Raw genomic sequence first — 21,589 nt, forward strand, 5'->3', positions numbered from 1 at the left:
GAAGGAGAGGTGTGAGAGGGAGTAGGGTGTGGGGGTTGGAGTTAAGACGGAGGACGGGAGGGGAAGTAACTCTGGGTGAGAGAGCAGGTTCGAGGGAAGACGAGTCGCTCCCGATTTTCTTCCTGTCCATCTCTCCCCTCCCCCCTTTTCCAAAAGCCCCGGCATGCCGGAAACTGTCCCGCCTCCGGGGAGCGCCAAGCCAACCGGAGACAGCCTCCATGTGACGTCACGCGTTCCCAGGCAGACTACCACACCGCTCTGCGGGCCCAGCTAGGTGGTGTGGAGCCGGGAGCCACAGGGGGGTCGCTGTCCCCAGGAGTCTCCAGCCCTGCCCTGCCTGCCGCAGGGCTGTAGCCAGTGAGAGGTGGGCAGAGACACAGAGAAGGAGGACATAAACTCAGACGGGACATAAACTCAGACGGGGAGACAGAGACCTCGATGGAAAGGGACGCAGGGAGAACTCCAATCGTCAAAAAGAGAGGGAGACAGGGGCGCCTGGCTGGTTCAGTCGGAAGAACATGCGACTCTTGATTTGGAGATTGTTAGTTCGAGCCCCACGTTAGGGGTACAGATTACTTACAAATATATATATATATATATATATATATATATATATATATATATATATATATAAAAGAAAAAAGAAAGAGTGAGAGGGAGACAAAAATTGAACCGAACCACCAGCGCCTGCGTCTCAAGCCCTTTATCGCGGCCTTCAAAGCTCAGCCTGGTCCGGCTCTCACTGCCTTTTCCATCTCTTCTCATCTTCCACCTCGCTGCCACAGCGGCTCTGAAGGTCAGCAGGCCTAGGCGGACAGACAGCATTGCTGTCCTTAACAAAGGGTCCTAGGAGGTCTGTCTACCTTGATTTTTTTTATTTTATTTTATTCCACATTTTGGGGGTGGTAGATAATAGTCTTTGCAAAAGGTACCTCATTTGCAGGAGGAGGCCCTGGGGACATTCTGTCCCTAGCACTCCCCTCCCACCCTGCCCCCGTTCCAGGAGTGGGGGGTGCTGTCCTTTCGAGGGCAGGTCCCAGCCTGGGCCCTGCTACCAGCAGCTGTGTGCCCCATAGGGACCTCTTCCCTCTCTGGGTCCTTGAAGCTCCTTTGTCCTCCTCCTCCTCCTGGATGTCAATGAATGAATGGGCGGTGGGGTGGGTTTCCAGAAGATGTATCAAAGGCTCAGCATGACTGCATGCTTCCTTCTTCTCTCCCCTTTCACACAAGGGACAAACTGAGGCCCAGAAGCAGCAAGTCTTTCACCCTAGATTTCCCCCAGCCGCGAAGCCTCCAGGACCTGGGACTCTGACGTCCTAGCCCACGGTCTGTGGCACCCCCGGAGGGTTCCAATCAGAGCTCCCACAGTGCACCCAAGCTTCACACCTCCTTGGGTTCACACCAGGGGTCGAAATGCAAATGGTTGGGGGCCAACAGGTGACTGAGAAAAGCCACTGGGGTATGACAGCCGGGGGCGGCAGGGACTGGGGCCAACTGGGGAGCAGAAGCCCCATTAGGAGTGGCTGCCACCCTCCTCCAGCCTCTCTGCACCGCAAAGCAGCCCGCTGTTGCCTGTTGCCGCGTTGTGCAAAGTTTTAGTGAAGGATCAGGCAAAATCTCCCTCACAGTGAACTGCAGAAACCACCACCAGAGATCTGATCTGCCCTGAAGGGAGCCGGAAGGGTGGGGGTGGGGTACCAACTTGTGACCTCTGGTTAGAGATGACATGGGGAGGGCTGCCAAGATCACCCAGAAATCAGTTGAGTGGCCAGAATGCTCCCTAGCCTGGTCCTCCAGAGGGCATCCCAGGAAGGGAAGGGTCCCTATGAGAACTCAGGTCTGCTGGTGGGGTCCCCAAAGGGGCATAGCAGATGGAGAATCCCAGGGAGGCCCCCAGATGTGATTGCAGGATCCCAGATAGATAAGGGTATCCCAGAGGCGGCCTGGACAAGACAAGGTCCACTGAGGTCCCCTCTAAGCCTGACCAGGATGTTTTTAGACGTGACCAAAGGATCCCAGAGGCACCCTCGATGTGATTAGAGAATTCCAGACACAAGGAAGTGACAGTACGGCGGTTCCAGAGAATTAGGAGATTGCAAGATGACAAAGGTCATCATTTAGGGGGACTGGTAGGACAAGAGAGTCACAGATGGGCATAGAGATCTGAGACTTGATGAAGGGTTTCCGCAAGGCCCCCAGACCTAAGTAGGAGATCTCAGATCTGACAAGAGGGACTCAGGCATGAGAAAGGGATCCCAGAGAGACCCTCGACAAGGCACCCCCCTCCCTGTGTGACCATCCGTGGGCTCTCCCTTCCCAGATGAGATTAAGGGATCTCAGACACACAAGGGAGCTCAGAGGGGTCCCAGGCTTGGTTGGAGGATCTCAGACACCACAAGGGGATCCCAGAGAAGCTCTTGGGAATCTGGAATGACTGTCCTGCCCCTCCCCTCCACACGGACACACAGTATGGTCCTCTATGTGTCGCATAACCCAGACATGAGGATCCTGGGGATCCTGGACATGACAAGGAAATCCCAGAGGGGCCCCAGACACGATGGGGGAGGGGCGGTGTCCCAGAGGGGCCCTGGGCAGGGCTTAGGGATTATAGCGGCCCCCCTCCCCCCAGTGTGGGGAATCCACAGGTGCCGTGACCTAGGGTGCGGGGACGCCAACGTGACACAGGCGTGGAGCCCCTGACGGCCCCCACTGGGCTCAGGCCCGGCGGGCGGCCGGCAGCAGCGCACTGTCAAACTGGTAGGTGAGCTTGCGCTTGACCTTGCGGATCTCGCCGGTCTTGGCGTAGTTGCGTAGGGCGCGCGCCAGCTTCTGGTAGGTCATGCGCTTGCGGTTGCCCTTCTGCTGGCCCCAGCGGCGCGCCAGGAGCTCCTTGTGCTTGGAGGAGAACTGGAAGACCCCGGCGCCCGGCTCCACCCACCACACGCAGTGGCGCATGTCTCCGCGCGTCAGGAGCCCCAGCAGGAACTGGTACAGGCGGAGCTTCTTGCGGGCCCCTGTTGGGGGGGGGGGGGGGAGCCGGGGGGTTGGGGGGGGGTGCGTTAGGGGAGGTATCCCTTGGGCCCCGCCCCCACACCCACCCCAGTTCAACCCGAGCCCCAACAAGCCTCAGTCTCCAGGCCAGGAGAACTGGGGCGACGGAGGTGGCTGGCGTCTGCCTGCCTCCAGTGCGGCGTCCCCGCCCACCGCAGGCAACCTGCTCTCCTCCCTGAAGCTGTTACCCCTGAAGCTGTTGCTTTGTTCTGTCCCTCCTATAGATGAATCTGTGAAATGGGCTGACAGCGCTCCGCAAAGGGTTATATAAACAGGGAGCTGACTGGTGGCGAAGAGATCCGGAGTGGGTTTGAATTCACCTAGCCGTTTCTGGGCCCCTGAGGGACTGGGATCCTGGAAGAGACCAGGGGGTCTGACTCTGGGGCTCCTACAAGCAGCAAGGGCTCCACAAGCTGGAGACGGGGGTGGTTCATAGCAGGGCACCGGGTACAAGAACCCCAGGTCTGGTCTGCTATTTCCCGGCAGTGACCTTGAGGTGGTGACTTAACCTCTCTCTGAGCTGGAGCCTCCTCAGCTATAAATGAACCGTTCGTGTGTGTGTGTGTGTGTGTGTGTGTGTGTGTGTGTGTGTGTGTGTTTTACTTTTACAAACCTTTGTGAAGCACTTAGTGCTGTGAGCTCGTTTAATCACTGTAACACCAGGAGTTGGGGCCGCTGCTACTGCTGCCCATTTTACAGAAGGGAAACTGAGACCCAGATAGGGAAAGTAACTAAGATCCTAATTTCTCAGGAGTTGAGCATAATGCACGTCAGGCGCCTGGGCGGAAGCAGGGGCCGAATAGCCGGGTGTTGATATGATTATTTCTGTTGCTACTGTGTCAATCATAAGGGTGAAGTCTTACTGACTGCTCACTCTGTGCCAAGAGCTGCTCTCACTCACCTGGGTTATCCCACTTAATCTCCCTGACCCCCAGGAAGAAACACTCCCTGCCATCCCCATTGTAGATAGGAAACCGAGGCAAAGAGAGGTAGAGTCATTTGCCCAGGGCCACACAGACAGCCAAGGGTGGACCCGGGAACGGCCCTCAATGCTGGAGGACGTAGTAAGTGCTTGGGAAGCCAAGCCATCGTGCCTTTAGCTCCCTCCCCCATCTGTGTCCGGAGCCCCCCCAACCCCACTTGCTCCTACATACCTGCCTCAGATCCCCTCCCCTCGGGGCCAGCCATGAGGGCCTCGTCCGACTCGCTGTCTGAAACCTCCAGGGTGGGACTGTCCAGCAGGAGATCCTCCTCCTCTGACAGCACAGGGCTGGGGTAGGGGGCATATGCCGGGGGGCCCACGGTCTGCAAAAGGTCAGGGTCACCTGCAGTCCAGGGACCCCCTTCCCTCCCTCCCTCTGCTGTCTTCCCTCAGCTTCCTCCTCGTGGGTCCCCACTGTGTCCCCCACTCCCCGCACACTCTCTTGACGGCCTGCACTCCGGCCTCGGTTCAGATCTCCAAGGCATGGCCAAGGGATGCCCGGGCCGCCTCCACGAAAGTGTGCCCATCACTGAGAATGGCACTCTACGCCGCCCCTCGGTCAGAGCCCGTGCCTCTGTTGTCTGGAGTGATAATGGCACTTAACCTCAGAGGCTTGTTAGAGGTCTTCACATACTGCTTGGCACCTGCTAAGCCTCAATCAAATGATGGCGATGTTAGTTGTGTCCCTGCCCCTCACCTGGCTGGTGAATTCCTCCGTGGGGTACGCTGGGAAGCTGGGCCCTGGGGCCTCTAGGCTGGGGGCCGGGTCGAGGCTCCCCATGGGGCTGTAGGTCGAGGGTCCGTAACAGAGCTGGACTCCCTGGGGGTGGCCGAAGTTGGCCACAGCTGGGTTGAAGGCTTCATACGAGGCGGCTGGGACAGCTGGACTGAGGTCCCAGCCCCACAGGGAGTCTGGGGGAGGGCACTGAGTCAGAAGCCAAGTCTGGCCTCAGCCCCTCCCACTTGAAGCCCCCCCCCCCGCACAGAGGGGCCATTGTGGGCCATGCAAATCTCGGACCCCAGAATTTGCATGAGCAAGAGGCTGGGTGAGAAAAGGAAGGGGAGGAGGCCTGGAGACCTGGGCTAACCTTGTCCTGCTGAACTAGGTGACATCCTCCCCTGGGACTCAGCTCCCCCATCTGTGAAATGGGCCCAAGGTCCAGGTCAGGGGGTTGACTAGGCCAGGGCCACTCACCAGAAGCCCCCTCTGAGTCAGGGTAGCTGGGGTGCTTGCAGCTGTCCAGGTCGTAGAAGACGCCATCTGGGTACTGATGGGGTCGGGGGGAAGAAGAGGGGTCATCCCAGCCCTCGGGGAGCCCCCAACCCCCATTCTGGGCCAGCGGGAAGATTCTGACAGGGAGGGGGGAGAAGAAGGAAGAGGCTGGGAGAAGGAGAGAAAGAGACACACAGAAAGAAGAACACAAGAGACACAGAGACCAGGCACCAGAGACAGGGGCAAAGAGAGACATGCAGAGATGCCCGAAGAGGGAACAGAAGCACACAGCAGGAACACACAGAATGACACAAACACAACACACAGAAGGAAAGATACAGGCAGAGACCCACAGAAACACAGAGACGCGGGGTCTCAGAGAGGCACACAACTGTCAGCACCCTCTAAAGACTGTGGGCTCCCAGGAACCCCAACACCTGGGGCAAGTGTGGAAGAATTCCCCCAGGCTTGCCTGTCCCAGGGCTGGAAGTGTTTTTTTACAGAGGCAAAGAAAGTCTGACGCTTCTTTAATCCACCTCCGTATCACTCTGATCCATCCCAAGAATCATGTGTTGCTTTAGCAACGAGAGTAAAGACCAAAGCTGGACACGCGCCATCCCAAGGTAGCAGCAGTCTCACGCCTAGGTATTCCCCCCAGGGGACTGAAAACGTATGTCCACCCAATAGCCTTGTTCAAGAACAATCAGAGCAGCTTTTCAAATAGCTCCCAGTGAGAAACAGCCCAAGCAAGCGCCACGGACAGGAGAATGGATGAACACAGGTGTGTGTGTGTGTGTGTGTGTGTGTGTGTGTGTGTGTGCGCGCGTGTGGCGGGGGAGGGGGCGCCCAGCAGAGTACTATACAGCAAGGAAAAAGAGCCAGTGTTGGGGCACCCGGCTGGCTAAGTCAATAGACCATTAGAGCATGTGACACTTGCTCTAGGGTCGTGAGTTCAAGCCCCACGTTGGGGGTAGAGTTTACTTAAAACAACAACAAAAACAATGCCTGACATACACTGAAATGTTGATGAAGGAAGCCAGACCCCAAAAGGGACATCCTACATGATGTATTTCATATACAATTTGAAAACAGACAAAACTAATCAACTAATCTGTGTTGAAAAATATCCAGGGGCGGGGGTTGTTGGTTGGGAATCTTCCAGAAGGACGGAAATGTTCTATATCTTGCTCTGGTTAGCTGTTACACAGGTGTGTGCATGATGTAAAACCTCATTGGGCTGTACCCAAGATTTGTCACTTTACCAGCTTGTGTGTTATACCTCGATTTTTGTTAAAAAAAAAAAAAAAAAAAGCAAAAACTGGGGTGCCTGGGTGGCTCAATTGGTTAAGTGTCCAACTCTTGATTTTAGCTCAGGTGCTGATCTCACGGTTCGTGAGCCTGCTTGGGAGTCTCCCCCCCTCCCCCTGCCTCAAAATAAATACATAACAGGGTCACAGAGACCACCATCCCTTGTCATGCCAAGGGCCTGAGAGCTGGAAAGAGACACCAGGAAAACTTCTGTGGAACATATATGGGGCAGGGAGGGGGCAGGTGAGGTGGAGATATGGAGATATGGAGGGAGAGTCAGAAAGACAGAGTGACAGGAAGGAATGGAAGGGGAAACTGAGGCAGGGAGGTCAAGGTGGGCCATCTGGGTCCCCCACCCTCCCTGATCCCCAGGGCCCCAACTCACCAGACAGCTGAAGTGTGGCCCGTCCTGCCTGGAGGGGAAGACACACAGGGGCATGTCAGGGGTGCCTTCGGCCACCTGAATCTCCCAAGTGGTTGGGAGCCCGTGCGGGGGGGGGGGGGGGGGCGGGGGGGGGAGGGGGAGGTTGCAGCTGTGACCACCACAGCTCTTCTGCTGTGTGTCCTTGTGTGAGACCAGCCCCACCACAATCAAGCGGGGCAGGAAGTGGGGGGTGGGGGGGAGCAGGCAAATGTCCCCCCTCCCCTGGGATTTGCATAGACAGAGGCTGGTTGGGGGCAGGGAAAGTGAAGGAGAGAAAGTCCCTGGAGAGCCGCTGTGGGCGTCACTGCCCAGGTGGGGGCAGGGAGGGGGCCTCCATCAGGGAGTCGGTGAAATGGGTCCACCTTGGACCAGAGGAGAGCCGGAGAGCCTCTGGGAAGAGATGGGAAGGAGATGGGAGAGGCGGGAAGGGAGGAAGGTGTGGAGAGAGACATTCATGGATGCAGGAAGTGGTTATGAGCCCCAGGGATAGACAGATGGGGTTGGGGGACAGACGGGGGAGACTGTAGGAAAGAAGACAGACAGACAGACAGAGGAAGACCTGGAAAGAGACCGAGACAAAGACACGGAGACAGAGACAGAGAGGGAGCAAGAGGCAGAGAATAGAGCCCCAGGGGAAAAAAAAGACGGCGAGAGGCAGAGCGGGCAACAGTGAGCAAGCCAGGGGTACAGCGAGGCCTGGTGGGGGCCGGGGGTGCGACCTGGGGAGCCACCTGGGAGAGGCCGTCGGTGGGAGGGGAGACGGGCGAGCATTCCGAGGAAAGATTTCCGAGGTCCGAGAGAGACAGGGATAGGATGGAGGGAGGAAGCGGGGCTAGGAGAGAACAAGAGATCTAGGAGGGGCAAGAGGCAGTGTGGACCCCCTCCCTCCCACCCACCCGCCCCCTGGGGCAGAGTCCCAAGTGCAGGGGGACTCCTTCCTTTAGGGCCCCCCACACTTACTGTGCAGCCTCCAGGGCGAGCATGGTGGAGCCGGCTGGGTTTGCCGCCTGCCGCAGCCACCACCCCTATTTATACCTTGGCCCAGCCCCTTGGGGGGGGCAGGGGTGCTGGCCAGGCCCGCACGGAGCACAGCCCTCCTCGAAAATCCCCTCGGGGAGGGCCAGGGGAGGGGGCTGGATTGCACAACCCCTTGGTCACGTGGTAGAGAGGGCAGGCCCAGGGGCCATCTGGATTTGGGGATCCCCACAGTTGGGGTGGGAATGGGGGGCTGAGCCCAAGGGTGGATGGGAGAGGAGCTGGATTTGGGGGGATCCTAAGAAAGTAGAGAAGCCAAGCGTTCCTGAGGTCAGTAAAAGGGGGGGGCAGCTCTGAACCCAGGAACTGGCCGGGGAGGGGGGGGGCATATGCCACTGAGCGACAGGCTCGGGCACTGATTGGGTCTGAAGGCGAGGTGGGGTTGCCCGGACTCTGAGAAGTGGATGTGAACCGTGGGGAGGGAGGGTTCTGAGGAAGATCCAGGCCCAGAGCCTGCGACGACCCTGAGGTGGAAAGATCGTGGGTGTGTGACATGGTGGGGGGGGGGTCCCCTGGGTCATGCCGGGCAGTGGGAGCTTCCGTTCCAGGGGCTGCCCCAGGCCTGGTGGAAACAGGTCAGCACCTGGAGGGCGGGGCGGTCCAGGCAGAGGATGTGTGGTTAGATGTTCACTCAGGCCCTTGAGGGAGGGTCCCAGGGGGAGACTGAGGCAGGACTGGCTTTTGTGGGGCTGGCAGCAGTGCCGGGAGCCCAGGCGTTCTTGGAGGGAAGGGGAGGAGTCAGTGGGGGGCCTCCTGGGGGCCGGGGGCTCCGGCTGAGTGGAAAGGACCCCCCCGGGGCCAGGGTTCATGACAGCGGACCTTGTGCACCGGAGACCACAAAACACCAGGAAACAAGAGGCCTGAACTTTATTAACTTTGCACCAATCCGGCCCCCCAAGGCCCTGGTGGGAAGCCTGCCGAGGTCAGAGGTCACCAAGCCTCAGGGCCAGGAGGGCCAAAGCGTCTCAGAAGCTGCTCCTGGTCCTCCAGGTCCTTGCGCACCTTCTTGCGCATGTAGAAGATGGGGCAGTCCCGGCTGTGGGCGGGGTCGGGGTCAGGGTCAGGATCAGGGCGTCTGCCCGGCCCAGCAATGGGGTGGGGGCTGTTCCCAGGACTTTGACCCCCCCCACCCGCTGCCCACCCAACCCTCCCTCCAGGGGCAGGCTGTTTGCTCAGCGGGCATGGGGGGAGCCCTAACAGCGGGAGCCCGCAGGGGCGCTGGGCCACCAGCCGTATATCACCTGTCACCTGGCGTGGGAACCCGCCCCGCCCACCTGTTCCCTGGGGAAAGCCTGGCCCGCCCTGGGGGAGGGGGCCAGTACTGTGTGTGTGTGTGTGTGTGTGTGTGTGTGTGTGTGTGTGTGCGCGCGCGCGCGCGCGCGCGCTCACGCGTGTGTGTACGAGAGTAGCAGAGAGAACTATGGCCGTTTCCTGGGCAGATACCAGGTGCCCAGCCCTGCCCCCTGAGCAGCAACCCCCCGCCCGACTAAGGCTGGGATGAGCACGGGCCTGTTTTGCAGGCCAGGACACTGAGGGTCAGCCACGGTGGTGGCGGCAGAGGGGGTGAAGGGCGCCTCCCGGGACCCTGGGGTCAGGTCCACAGGCCTTGGGAGCTGGGAGGGGCCCGGGCAGGACAGAGCGGGGGTGGCGGGCCCGCCAGACCTCTGTACCTGGTGCAGATGACATCCTCATGCAGGCTGCCCTGACAGCGCTGGCACTGTGTCCACAGGCGCGAGAAGCGCTCCTCCAGGGCATTCAGGTGCGACACCTAGGGACGAGAGCACCGCAGGGTGGCCCTGGCCCAGCGGACCCCTCCTCCCTTCCCCCTGTCCGCACGCAAACCCTCACCTCCTTCTGATACAGCTCTGACTCCCGAGGCTGGCAGAACTTGCACACGGCCCCTGGGGGAGGGGGTGGGTCAGCACAGGGGAGCTGGGGCAGAGCCAGGGCCCCCGGGCTGCCCTATCCCTGCCCCTTCCCCACCCGCTGCCCATCCCGGCTTCTGAAAGTCCCCGGAGACAAGAGAACAAGGGAGCAAGTGTGCGGGGGGGAAAACTCCCCGGGGAACTCCCGGGGCGGGGGGCCCGGGACCCTCGAGGGGGTGCCTGTAGATGGGAGCCCCCACCCAGGGGCCCAGGCCTATCCGGGGTGGCACCGCCAGCCTGGACGGCAGGTGCCAGGGACCTGGGCGAGGGCAGAGCTGGGTGGAGCGTGGGGGCCTGGGGCTGGGGTCTGGGCGGGGGGGCCAGAGCTCACCCTGGTGACCGAGGACAGTGCGGCAGCCGATGCAGCAGCTGTGGCGTTTGGCAAAGGCCAGAAGGCCGCCCACCTTGCCCGTGAGCACCGTCTTGCAGCGCGTGTGGTCACCCCCTGCAGGCGAGGGCAGGCAGTGGGCCCCGGTGCCCTCTGTGACCCCCGGCGCCCTCCTCCCTCCCCGGGCATGCCCCCTCGGTACTCAGCAGCACAGCCTCGGCGCGGCCCTCGCCCAGGATGGGCTCGAAGATGCGCAGGAGGGGCTTGGCGAGCTGCTGTTCCAGGTAGTACTGCGTGTCGATGGGCAGGCTGTGCTCCAGCACAAAGAGGGGGTCCTGCAAGCAGAGCGGCCAGGCGGGGTCACACCTGGGGGCCAGGGGCTGTGCTCAACAGCAGGCAGCGTGGTGACGGGCACCGGGAACCACTGGGCTGGTGGGTTCCCCGGTTGTGGGCGTGGGCAGTGGTGTGGGGGAGCCCCTGGGGGCGGTCACCCTCCGGGGTGCCGCATCGAGGTGGGACACGGGTCTGGGATGGCACCGGAGATTGTGAAGGGTCCTCTGGCCATGAGCTGTGGTGCATGCTGGGGTCCACAGGTGGGGGGCCTCAGGACCCCAAGCAAGGGTCAGAGTTCACAGCTTAGGGGGTGTGCCAAGGTGGACGGCAGCTGGAAGTGAAAGCTAGAAGCCAAGATAGGAGGAGGCAGGACAGGAACTGGGGACTGAGGAAGGGGTTGTGGGGATCAGAGGTCACTGGACATTGGGGTAGGAGGGGGAAGGACAGGAATCCAAGAGAATTATGGGCTGGAGAGCAAGGACCAAGTAGACACGCAAAGAGAGAGATGGAGAGATGTGATGTGCGTGGTGAGGCTGGGTCTTCTTCTGCAGGGGGAGCGAGGGAGGGGTCAGACTATGGGGGGGGGGGGCCCTCCAGAGGGCACGGGAGGCCTGGGAGAAAGGCATCAGGGAGCCAACTCCCAGGGGTGTGCTGGGGGCGGTTCTCAGGACCCTGTGGGGCCCACAGAGGGAAACACCCTCCCCGCAGGGCTTGGAAAGCAGAAGTGAGAGCAGAGGGGAGCTGGGCGGAGCGGGCAGCCCAGGTGGGCCTGACCTCGGACTTCATGTAGGCAGCCACGCCCTTGGCAGCGCCGATGATCACGTAGGGGACACGGTCGCCCAAGCTGGGCGCGCTCCCGGGGTCCCGCTTCCTCATCCTGCGGGGAGACCGGGGCGGCGGGGCGGGTGAGGGCAGGTGGGATGGCGGGGGCGGACAGGGCTGTAGGAAGTGGTGCCCAGCTGGCAGGAGGGGGCTATTTCTGGACAGCCCTGCACCCCTCCCACTGGGCGGACCTCTCGGCCAGTTCCACGTGGGCCTGCTTGCCGGCGTAGTCAGAGGCCGCGCGGGTCAGCTCCTTGGTGATGACGAGCTGGGAGATGTCAACGCGGTTACACAGCAGGTCTGAGATGACGTCCTGTGCGTGGGCCACGGCACCCGCGGGGTCTCTGCAGGGCCGGGATGGGGAGGTCACCAGTGGCTGCTGAGGGCCAGAGTGTGCTCTCGCGGATGAGGCCCAAGGCGGGGAGGGACCCAGCCAGGCCACAGGCTGCAAAGTGGCAGAGGCGGGGCCTAGACCCACAGCTGTCCAACCCCACATTCTTTCCACCGTTCCACCACGGAGGACAAGCTGGGCCCGACACCTGTGTCCCCAGGGGAGGAGGGGGCTGGGGGCTCCTGGGTCTGAGGGAGAGGGGCTGGGGCACGGCCTGGGGCTGAGGGGAGGTTCCCACCCACCGGTCGATGAGCAGGCGGCGCAGGGAGGCGGTGACAAGGTTGGCCACGAGGGGGCAGTTGTCCCGACGCACAGCCTCCAGACCCTTGCAGTCCATGCGGTCGTGAGCGTCCGGCCGGGAGGAGAAAAGCAGGCCAGCATACCGCTTCTTGCTGATGAGCAGGTAGGGAAAGTAGACCTAGGGAGGGACCCGTGGCTGAGACCCTCAAGACCTCCTGACTCCTGAGACTTCCCTCAGAAACCGGGACACACAGGGCTGGTCCATGTGATACAGGATTGGGGCCCTGGGACAGATGGATCCCAAGATCTCAAGACCTTGTGTGCCTGAGCCTGGGCACACCTCAGCATTCCAGGGATCTCAAATCTGAAAACTAGAGAGAGCCCCTAAAACAAGACCCAGTCATGAGGTGAAGCCTGGAGGGCCCCAAATCTGGATCTGGGACAGACCTGAGGCAGACAGGGGTACAAGGCAGCACCTCCCTCCACCCCAAGGAGCTGAGACTAAGGCCCAGGAGGGAGCCCTGAGGCAGGGAGGCCCAAACTGGGGAGGCTCTAAATTTGAGAGCAGGTGTACCCAAGACCTGATCTCCAAGTTTGAACCCTGGAGTCCCCAGACCCCAAGCCTGATTTCCTGCTGGGAGCCAAGCAGCACCGGCCAATGGTGCCCTGATGCAGGATTCACCCCGGTCAGGGTTCCCACCACCCAAGGCAGCCCCCACACCCAAAACCAGAGGCGCTCCAAGACTGACCAGTTTCCAAAAAAACAGACACTGTCCTGCATCGCAAAGCCCAAGGCTTTAAGTTTCCAAACTCAGAAGAATCCAGGCCCCCAAATACCCCCAAACCGGGACCTACAGAATGCGAAGCATGGGATACTCAGAGTACCCAGATCAGGGCACCCCCAAAATGGAGAGCCCCCAAGGGCCACTGGGGGCTCCAGATGCTGACATCTCCAGATGTGAGGGGAACCGCACGTGAACGCGGGCGCTGAGAATCAGAGACCCTCTGAAACTCGCGAGACCCATCTGGCCACTCCAGCCCTGAGGGGGGCTCCCACTTACCTTTTCAAACTCGAGCCGGATAGGCGGGGGGAAGTGGCCTGACACCCAGTCCGCAGCCTCCCGCCCCAGGGCCATTGCCTCGGCCACAGAAGAGACACCAAATCGGCACATGACCGAGTCAGTGTCACCATACACCACCTGGGGAGGGACGTATATGACTGGGAGGCATGGAGAGATGGGGGCCAAGCCCCTGCAACTCCCCTGACCCAGCCCCATCTCTGGGCAGTGGGAGGGGCGGCCTCTGACCTTGGCATTGGTGTCATAGCCATTCTCCACCGTGTACTTGGACTCCACCAATTGCTTTGTTTTCTCAATCATCTGGCGCCCAAAGCCGGTAACGCTCTGTCAGGGAGAGAACCACGCAGTGAGGACCCAGGAGTCCTGGGCTCAGGGTGCCACTTCCGCTACTTCCTGGGGGTGTGGGCTTGGGTGAGTCACTCTGCCCCTCTGGGCCTTGATGCCCAAATCCACAAAACGCGGCTACTAAGCTCCTTTTCAACCATCTGTTGGAAAGAACTGGGTCGCTAGCCCAGAGCTCTAGGCACAGAGGAGGAAGGTCTGCAAAGGATGAGTGTTAGAAAGGCTGAAGCCGGAAGAGGCCATCAGCACGCTGTTTGTTTCCTGCCACGGAGGTGCTGTGACATGTGGTAACATTGCAGGCAGTTCTCCATGGTGCAGGAGCACTGACGTTCCCGGCCCCCACCCCGAAAGCCAGCAGTGCAACCCCCAAATCCTTGGGCAACCAGAAATGAGCCTACATACTGTCAAATGCCCCCTCAGAGTAGGGGGATGTACCAGGCTCATGGAGAAACTTTCCGACAATCTTACTTTACAAATAAGGGAACCGAAGGGGAGCCTTCAACTGAAGGTTGAGCTTCAGACTGTGGTGCAGATCATCATCTCATAGTTCATGAGCCCCATATCAAGCTCTGTGCTGACAGCTCAGAGCCTGGAGTCTGCTTTGGATTCTGTGTCTCCCTCTCTCTCTCTCAAAAATAAATAAACATTAAAAAATGCCCGGGGCGGGGCGCCTGGGTGGCTCAGTCGGTTAAGCATCTGACTTCAGCTCAGGTCATGATCTCGCGGTCCGTGAGTTCAAGTCCCGCGTCGGACTCTGTGCTGACAGCTCAGAGCCTGGAGCCTGCTTCAGATTCTGTGTCTCCCTTTCTCTCTGCCCTCCCCTGCTCATGCTCTGTCTCTCTCTGTCTCAAAAATAAATAAAAACATTAACAAATTTTAGAAAAAAAAAAAAAAAATGCCCGGGGCACACACCAAGGAGAGATGGGTGTGACTCTTCTGCTTTTGTTTGTTTGGATCCAGTCAGAAGATCTCTGTCTTTTAGCTGGAGCATTTAGGTGACTTACATTTAGTGTAATTACTGGACATATTTGGGCTTAAATGTTCACCACTTTACTATATGCTTTCTGCTTGTTTCACCTGTTCTATGTTCCTTTTTCTTTCCTTCCTCCTTTTCTGGAATGATTCAGTATTTTGTTTGTTTGTTTGATCTCCCTGCCCCTATAAGCCTGAGAGACAGCAATAAGAAAAAAGGCAAAGAAACACAGGGAAGGATGAAGAGGGAAAAGACAGAGGGACATGACCAGGAAGCGGTGGCCCTGATGAGGAAGCCCCAAGGGAAGCAAAGCCAAGTCCTCCTGGCCTGGCCTCTGCTTCGGGGCTGGAGTCTGACAGCCAAACACCCACCTCTCTCTACCAGGGAGCCTGGGGGAGGCCCACAGAGACTTATGAAAGGCCAATGAGAGCAATATGGGCGGGATGCACTATAGGAGGAAACTTGCCCAGAAAGAGCCCTGGCTCTTGGCTGGCTCCTGGGAGGGAACCTGAAGCCCTTGGAACGTCCTGCCTAAAAGAGTGTCTTTGTTCACCTAGGACCTTGGACTGTGCTGACAGTGTGACTCATGGTGAGGCCTCGGGCCACACGCTAGCAGCCTGACCTCTCTGCAGGGGCTGGAGACTGAGTAACGAAGGTCGGTCACACAGATGCTCCATGCCTACGTGACCAGCCCCCAGTAAAAACCCAGGACACTGAGGCTCAGTGAGCTTCCCTAGTTGGCAACACTCCATGCGTGTTGTCACACATCAACGTCGGGAGAAATAAACACTGTCTGCATGACTCCACTGGTGGAGACAAATTGGAAGTTCCATGCCTTTTCCCCTGGCTGATTTTAATCTCTATCCTTTAATTGTATTAAGTCATAATTGTGAGTAGGACAGCTTTTCTGAGTTCCTGGAGTCCTTCTAGCAGATCACTTGAGGTGAGGGTGGTCTTGGGGGCCCCCGAACTGAAGATGGGTGGGTGTGTGCATAGGCCTCTCCCACCAAAAAGCCCCGCCGCTGGCAATTCTTCCAAGCCTTCCCTCCAGAGCCACATGAGGGACGATATAACGCCTAGATACAGAGGGAGCTTCCTGGGGCTGGAAGTAACCAAGCCTGGAATATGCCAAGACCCAAACTCCAGGGGAAGGGGCTGGGCAGGAAGGCCCTTCTAAGGCTCTCTTAAGCCAGGAGCTGAGGCCCTGATCCCAGCTTGGCAGAACCTCAGACTCAGACCCTCTGTGGTCTGACCGTGGATGTTTTTCTGTCCGAGCAGCAGAGCTGCGTCCGGTGAACAGGCCGAGAACACAGCTGGGAGGTGAGGCGGTGGGCTTTTCTGCCCATGTTCCCTCTCAGAGCAGAGCATTGACCAAGCATCTTCACACCCGGGGCAGGAAGAGGTATCAGCGCACCTGCTCCTTCAGTGACGGAGCACACACGGCAAATCAAGCGTCAGGGGCTGGCTGTGCTATTGGGCACCACCCCAGCCCCCATGAGCAGACACGTGGCCCCATCCTCTCATTTGGAGGCTGGGGACCTGCTCTCCACTCCCCCACCCTCATGGGGACCAGGGGAGAGGTGGGTGGGGTCTTCAGGTGGACTGTGAGAGATTAAATGAATGAGCAATGAACAAAGCCTCTGCTCATCACCCCTACGCCCCTGCCACCGCTTCAACTGTCTGCAGAGCCCTCGGCACCAACTGCCTTCCCACATCTGCTGCTGTCACCATCTGCGTGACCACGAGGCTGCGCACCGCACGAGAGCAGGAACTCTCATCCGTTTTGCCACCTGCTGGACCCACACAGGACGTTCGGCGAGCGTTTGTTCAACAAATGAATGAACCAAACACTCACGCGTCCCCTCTCCCGAAAGCTGGCAAGTTGGGGCAGCCTGGGCTCTACCACACGGAGCCCTGGTTCTCCCAGGGAGGGGCTGTGTGCCCCCCACCTTCCACCGTGGGAACTGGGCACTCACCTGTGAGATCTCCAGGCACGGCAGCTTGCCCACCTGGGCACCAGTGAAGCCGTATACAGAGTTGGCGCTCACTTTGAGCGCCAGCTGCCGCCCATCCAACACCTGCCGACGCAGGGGGTCTGTCTCTTTGGCCAGCTCAGCCTTGGCCCTGGAGAGAGAGGAAGCACAGGCCACTGAGGCAGCGTCCCATATCTCAGGGAAAGATAAGAGGCCCTGGCCTGGGCACTGGTCAAGGTGCCTTTCTAGAAATGGGTGCCATGTACAGTTGTGCAGGCTGTGTACTACACAGAGGTGTCCAGCAGAGGGGGCAAAGGGGAGCCATCTGGAGGGGTGTGTTGTTCTAATTCATACACCGTGGCAGTTAATGTGTGGCGCGGCAACCCTGGGGTGACCCACGAGAGACAGACTGGTGAGGAGCCTCGGCAAGTTTGAGCTCTGAGAAGGGGTGGGTGGGGCGCTCAAGAACCCACCTCTTCCGGGCGCTGAGAAGGTTCTCCAGGATCTGGGGCAGGAGGCCCTTCCGCACTGACGTCTTCACAAACTCGTCCCCTGTGGGCGTCTTGATGAACTGATCCTCTGTCAGGCTGAGGCGGAGGACGCCGGGGGGTGATGCCCAGCCTCCCCACCTCCTCCCCTCGAGACCCCCTCAGGCTCTCCCCACCTCTCAAGTCTCTCCTCTACTCCCCTTCCCATCTGGGTCCCAGGCCTGGGGTCCCCAAGATGAAAAAGGTGCCATACCCCAGTTTTTGGGCGGCCCCGGGCCGCAGGAGTGTGGTGTAGCACAGGTTGTGGGCCATCATGATGGACGGGTACAGAGAGGAGAAGTCTAGTGTGGCGATGGGGACATCGTAGTACCTGGGGGGGAGGGGAGGAGTCAGGGCCGGAAGCCCCGAGCCACCCCCACCCAGACACGGGGTCATACCCTTTGAGGGGCTCGATGACTGTGGCTCCCGTGTAGTCCTCGACACCTTCTGTCTTTACCACGGGCATCAGCAGCCCCTCGCGCATGGCCTGGGAGGGGAGAAGGTGGAAAATGGAGGCAGGCCCAGGTGGGGCAGCGCGTCAGGTGTCATGGCCCAGAAGCCACAGCGAGTGACTGAGTGACCAAGTGACGGGAGGCTGGGAGCGGGGACTTGCCAGAGCACTGGGATGCCCACCCTCAGCTCCTCCCACTGACCTGCCGCAGCAGCTGGGACACGACCTTGACCTGCTGGCCGCGGGTGAGCAGATAGCCAAGGGGCACGCCGGTGACGCGCGCCATCTCCATGGCGTTCACCAGCACCATGAGCCGCTCCAGCAGCCGCAGGGGCAGGAAGGCGTCCTTGAGGCAGTACACGGCCAGGCGGCGGCGTGTCTGGTCGTTCCCGTTCTGGCGACAGGCATGGAGGGCATCAGGGGGTGGGGGGGCAGCCGTGAGGGCTCAGGGGTCAGGGAGAGGGCGAGGGTCTGGGTGCGGAGTGGGCAGAGCTGGGGGTCGGGGAGTTGCGGGGTCAGAGGAAAAGGGAGCAGTCTGATGGGCGAGTGTGGGCTAGAGGCGGGGGCAGGACAAGGGAATAAGGTCACAGTGCCAGAGGTTACATGAGGAGTCACATCTGCCGGGTGAAGTCACAGATCAGAGGCAAGAGATTAAGGTGAGAGTGGGGAGAACAGCTGGGAGATCGCAGCCCAAGGTCAGGAAGGTGGGCTGCGGGGGTCAGAGAATTAGACAGAAGAGTAAGATCAGAGGCCGGGGGCAGGGAGCGGAGGTGTGAGGTCGGGGCAGGCGGGAGGGGGGTCAGAGGTCTCAGGAAAGGCACCTGCAGGTCGGTGATGATGCTGTGCTGGACGTCCTCTTTCTGCTCGCCCAGGAAGTGGAAGCTCACGGCGTTGAGCGTGTAGGAGCGGAGCTTATACTCTCGCAGTAACACCTGCAGTGGGGAGGGGGAGGGGGGGCGCAGGGTGGGCCCAGGGCCCGGGCAGCAGCCCCACGAGGGCGGGCACCCGCCCGGCCCCGCGCGCGTACCTGCAGCATGTCCATCTGCACGCGGCCCACCATGCTGACCACCTTGCTGTCCCGCCGGCCGGTCTGCTTGGACTGGAAGGACGAGTCCCGGATGGTGGAGCGGAGGCCAGACACGCGGCCCAGGAAGGGGAACGACTCCACCTGGGGACACAGCACCAGGGAGGGGCGGAGGCTGCAGTGGGCAACGGCCGGCCCGGATCTGGGACCTCTGGGGCCATGCCAAAGGAGTGTAGACCCCACGAGCCACCACCACGAAACCCACGACGCCACCCTCTTCCTGCTGGGAGCTGGGGCTGGGCGGGCAGAAGCAGGGGGAGCTCTGATGCGGAAAGACGCTCTGGGGCTGGGTGGGCATGGACTGTAGGGAGACAGGAGGTCAGGACGGCTGCAGGGCTGAGGGGGGCAGGCATGGTGCCCAGTGGCTGGAGAGCTGCACCCAGATGGGCAGCAGAGGAGGAACAGATTTGGGGACGATGCTGAGCTGAGTGGGGGGAGGGGTCTGGGGGACAGCTAGGTGGGCGCACAGCAGGGGGCAGCACAGAGAGCTGGGTCTGAGGCCAGGACAGGAGGTGGCGTGGGAGGGACAGGGTAGAGAGGGGAGGCCTGAGCTGGAGAAGTAGCAGGGCAGGGGTGCAGAGGACAGGGGAGCAGTGTCTCCATGTATAAATGCCAGACTGAGAGGGATGGACTCCTTCCCAGAGCTCTTGGGGGCCATAAACACAATTTAAAAAAATTAGTTTTAATGTTTATTTACTTTTGAGAGAAACAGAGAGAAAGAGAGAGAGAGAGAGAGAGAGAGAGAGAGAGAGAACGAACAGGGGAGGGGCAGAGAGAGAGGAAGACACAGAATCCGAAGACCTGGTTCTGAGCTGTCAGCACAGAGCCCGACATGGGACTTGAACCCACTAACCGAGATCATGAATTGAGCCAGAGTCGTAAGCTTAACTGACTGAGCCACCCAGGTGCCCCACAATTTTTTTAAATACATATATTTTTATTCACAAAAACAAACTCAAAATGGATAAAGGACCTGAATGTGAGACAGGAAACCATCAAAACCCCAGAAGAGAAAGCAGGGAAAAACTTCTCTGAACTCAGCCGCAGCAATCTCTTACTTGACACATCCCCAAAGGCAAGGGAATTAAAAGCAAAAATGAACTATTGGGACCTCATGAAGAGAAAAAGCTTCTGCACCGCAAAGGAATCAACAAAACTAAAAGGCAACCAACGGAATTGGAAAAGATATTTGCAAATGACATATCGGACAAAGGGCTGGTATCCAAAGTCTATAAAGAGCTCACCAAACTCCACACCCGAAAAACAAATAACCCAGTGAAGAAATGGGCAGAAAACATGAATAGACACTTCTCTAAAGAAGACATCCAGATGGCCAACAGGCACATGAAAAGATGTTCAACGTCGCTCCTTATCAGGGAAATACAAATCAAAACCACATTCAGATATCACCTCACGCCAGTCAGAGTGGCCAAAATGAACAAATCAGGAGACTATAGATGCTGGAGAGGATGTGGAGAAACGGGGACCCTCTTGCACTGTTGGTGGGAATGCAAACTGGTGCAGCCGCTCTGGAAAACAGTGTGGAGGTTCCTCAGAAAATTAAAAATAGACCTACCCTATGACCCAGCAGTAGCACTGCTAGGAATTTACCCAAGGGATACAGGAGTACTGATGCATAGGGGCGCTTGTACCCCAATGTTTATAGCAGCACTCTCAACAATAGCCAAATGGTGGAAAGAGCCTAAATGTCCATCAAGTGATGAATGGATAAAGAAAATGTGGTTTATACACACAATGGAATACTACGTGGCAATGAGAAAGAATGAAATCTGGCCTTTTGTAGCAACGTGGATGGAACTGGAGAGAGTTATGCTAAGTGAAATAAGTCATACAGAGAACGACAGATACCATATGGTTTCACTCCTATGTGGATCCTGAGAAACTTAACAGAAGACCATGGGGGAGGGGAAGAAAAAAAAATGGTTAGAGAGGGAGGGAGCCAAAGCATGAGAGACTCCTAAAAACTGAGAACAAACTGAGGGTTGATGGGGGGTGGGAGGAAGGGGTGGGTGGGTGATGGGCATTGAGGAGGGCACTTGTTGGGATGAGCACTGGGTGTTGTATGGAAACCAATTTGACAATAAATTTCATAATAAATAAATAAATAAATAAATAAATAAATAAATAAATTTTTAAGTTTAATTATTTTGAGAGAGAAAGAGGGAGAGAGAGAGAATCCCAAGCAGGCTCTGCACTGTCAGCACAGAGCTGGATGTGGGGCTCAAAGTCATGACTTGAGCCGAAATCAAGAGTCGAACGCTTAACCGACTGAGCCATCCGGGCACCCCAACATGATTTTTAAAATACCATTTTATTGTATTTTTTTAAGTACGCTCCATGCCCAATATGGGGCTTGAACTCACGACCCTGAAAATCAAGTTGCACACTCTACCAACAGAGGCAGCCAGGCGCCCCAAACGTGATTTTAATTTTTCATCACGAAACTGGCCAAACATAAGGAAAAGGAGGAAACGATACAACATAACCACTGCTGTGAGTTGAATTGTTGTCAACATCAATCCAAGATGTTGAAGTCCTAACCTCCACACCTCAGAACGTAACCTCTTTGGAAATAGGGTCTCTACAAGTGATCAAGTTGAGATCATCAGGGTTGGCCCTGACCCAAGACCACAGTGTCCTTAGAAAAAGAGGAAATTTGGGCAGAGATATGCCCAAACTAGAAGACAAGCTGAAGAATCGGAGAGGCCGCCTTCGACACCCCAGGTATGTCTGAGACCACCAGAGGCTAGGAGAGGCCTCGGAAGGAACCAAGCCTGTGAGGCCTTGATCTTGGACTTCTGAGTTCCAGCCTGCAAGAAGACACAAGCCTGCGGTACTGTTCAGGTAGCCCTAGCAAATTAGCCCGCCCCGTACAGTGACTCCCAGGTTCAACAAGCATCAAGGTTTTGCCATACATTTCAAGGAATCCCCCTTTTCCTTATTTTTGGCTGACATATTTTAAAGTCTAGAAGACAAGACACTATCCCCACGCACGCTTCCGTCTGCCCTTCCAACACACAGGCCTTTCCTTATTTGACCATAAACGCTCTCCTTGCCTCTGCAAAAGCCAAATAACCTTCTGGACTT

At 58.4% G+C, this 21,589-nt stretch overlaps 2 protein-coding genes across 3 annotated transcripts in view; both read right to left on the minus strand.

The window, feature by feature from the left end:
• Positions 1-665: 665 nt before the first annotated feature.
• SPIB (Spi-B transcription factor) lies at positions 666-8,039 on the minus strand. Of its 2 annotated transcripts, XM_078439438.2 has the most exons (6): positions 7,939-8,039; positions 6,940-6,967; positions 5,229-5,301; positions 4,731-4,945; positions 4,206-4,356; positions 666-3,014 (listed from the first exon to the last, which is right to left on the minus strand). In XM_078439438.2, the coding sequence occupies exons 1-6, from the start codon at positions 7,959-7,961 to the stop codon at positions 2,716-2,718; spliced, it is 789 nt and encodes a 262-aa protein (XP_078295564.1). In that variant the 5' UTR covers positions 7,962-8,039; the 3' UTR covers positions 666-2,715. The 2 variants fall into 2 exon arrangements, with proteins under 2 accessions (XP_078295564.1, XP_078295563.1); XM_078439437.2 differs by lacking the exon at positions 7,939-8,039 and having other exon boundaries at positions 6,940-7,008.
• Positions 8,040-8,862: 823 nt separating this feature from the next.
• POLD1 (DNA polymerase delta 1, catalytic subunit) overlaps positions 8,863-21,589 on the minus strand; it is a 29,438-nt gene continuing 16,711 nt past the window's right edge. The window contains exons 11-27 of the mRNA XM_078439432.2: positions 18,425-18,565; positions 18,219-18,329; positions 17,600-17,791; positions 17,345-17,433; positions 17,161-17,277; positions 16,893-17,006; positions 16,423-16,570; positions 13,360-13,455; positions 13,114-13,251; positions 12,055-12,230; positions 11,613-11,765; positions 11,374-11,476; positions 10,469-10,601; positions 10,270-10,383; positions 9,862-9,914; positions 9,684-9,781; positions 8,863-9,049 (exon numbers count right to left, since the gene is read on the minus strand). Of these exons, the coding sequence (XP_078295558.2) occupies positions 8,944-9,049; positions 9,684-9,781; positions 9,862-9,914; positions 10,270-10,383; positions 10,469-10,601; positions 11,374-11,476; positions 11,613-11,765; positions 12,055-12,230; positions 13,114-13,251; positions 13,360-13,455; positions 16,423-16,570; positions 16,893-17,006; positions 17,161-17,277; positions 17,345-17,433; positions 17,600-17,791; positions 18,219-18,329; positions 18,425-18,565 (2,082 nt within the window). The 3' untranslated portion in view covers positions 8,863-8,943. The remainder of the gene's footprint in view (positions 9,050-9,683; positions 9,782-9,861; positions 9,915-10,269; positions 10,384-10,468; positions 10,602-11,373; positions 11,477-11,612; positions 11,766-12,054; positions 12,231-13,113; positions 13,252-13,359; positions 13,456-16,422; positions 16,571-16,892; positions 17,007-17,160; positions 17,278-17,344; positions 17,434-17,599; positions 17,792-18,218; positions 18,330-18,424; positions 18,566-21,589) is intronic.

The sequence above is a fragment of the Panthera onca genome, chromosome E2 (assembly GCF_046562875.1).
Source record: "Panthera onca isolate mPanOnc1 chromosome E2, mPanOnc1 haplotype 2, whole genome shotgun sequence".
NCBI classification, from domain to species: domain Eukaryota; kingdom Metazoa; phylum Chordata; class Mammalia; order Carnivora; family Felidae; genus Panthera; species Panthera onca.

Excerpts from the sequence above, each read along its gene's own strand:
- SPIB (XM_078439437.2), bottom strand. The coding sequence starts at position 6,993 with ATGCCCCTGTGTGTCTTCCCCTCCAGGCAGGACGGGCCACACTTCAGC. Across the intron at positions 4,946-5,228 it reads TGACTCAGAGGGGGCTTCTG|ACTCCCTGTGGGGCTGGGAC; the intron begins GTGAGTGGCCCT and ends GCCCTCCCCCAG. Across the intron at positions 4,357-4,730 it reads CGGAGGAATTCACCAGCCAG|ACCGTGGGCCCCCCGGCATA; the intron begins GTGAGGGGCAGG and ends GACCTTTTGCAG.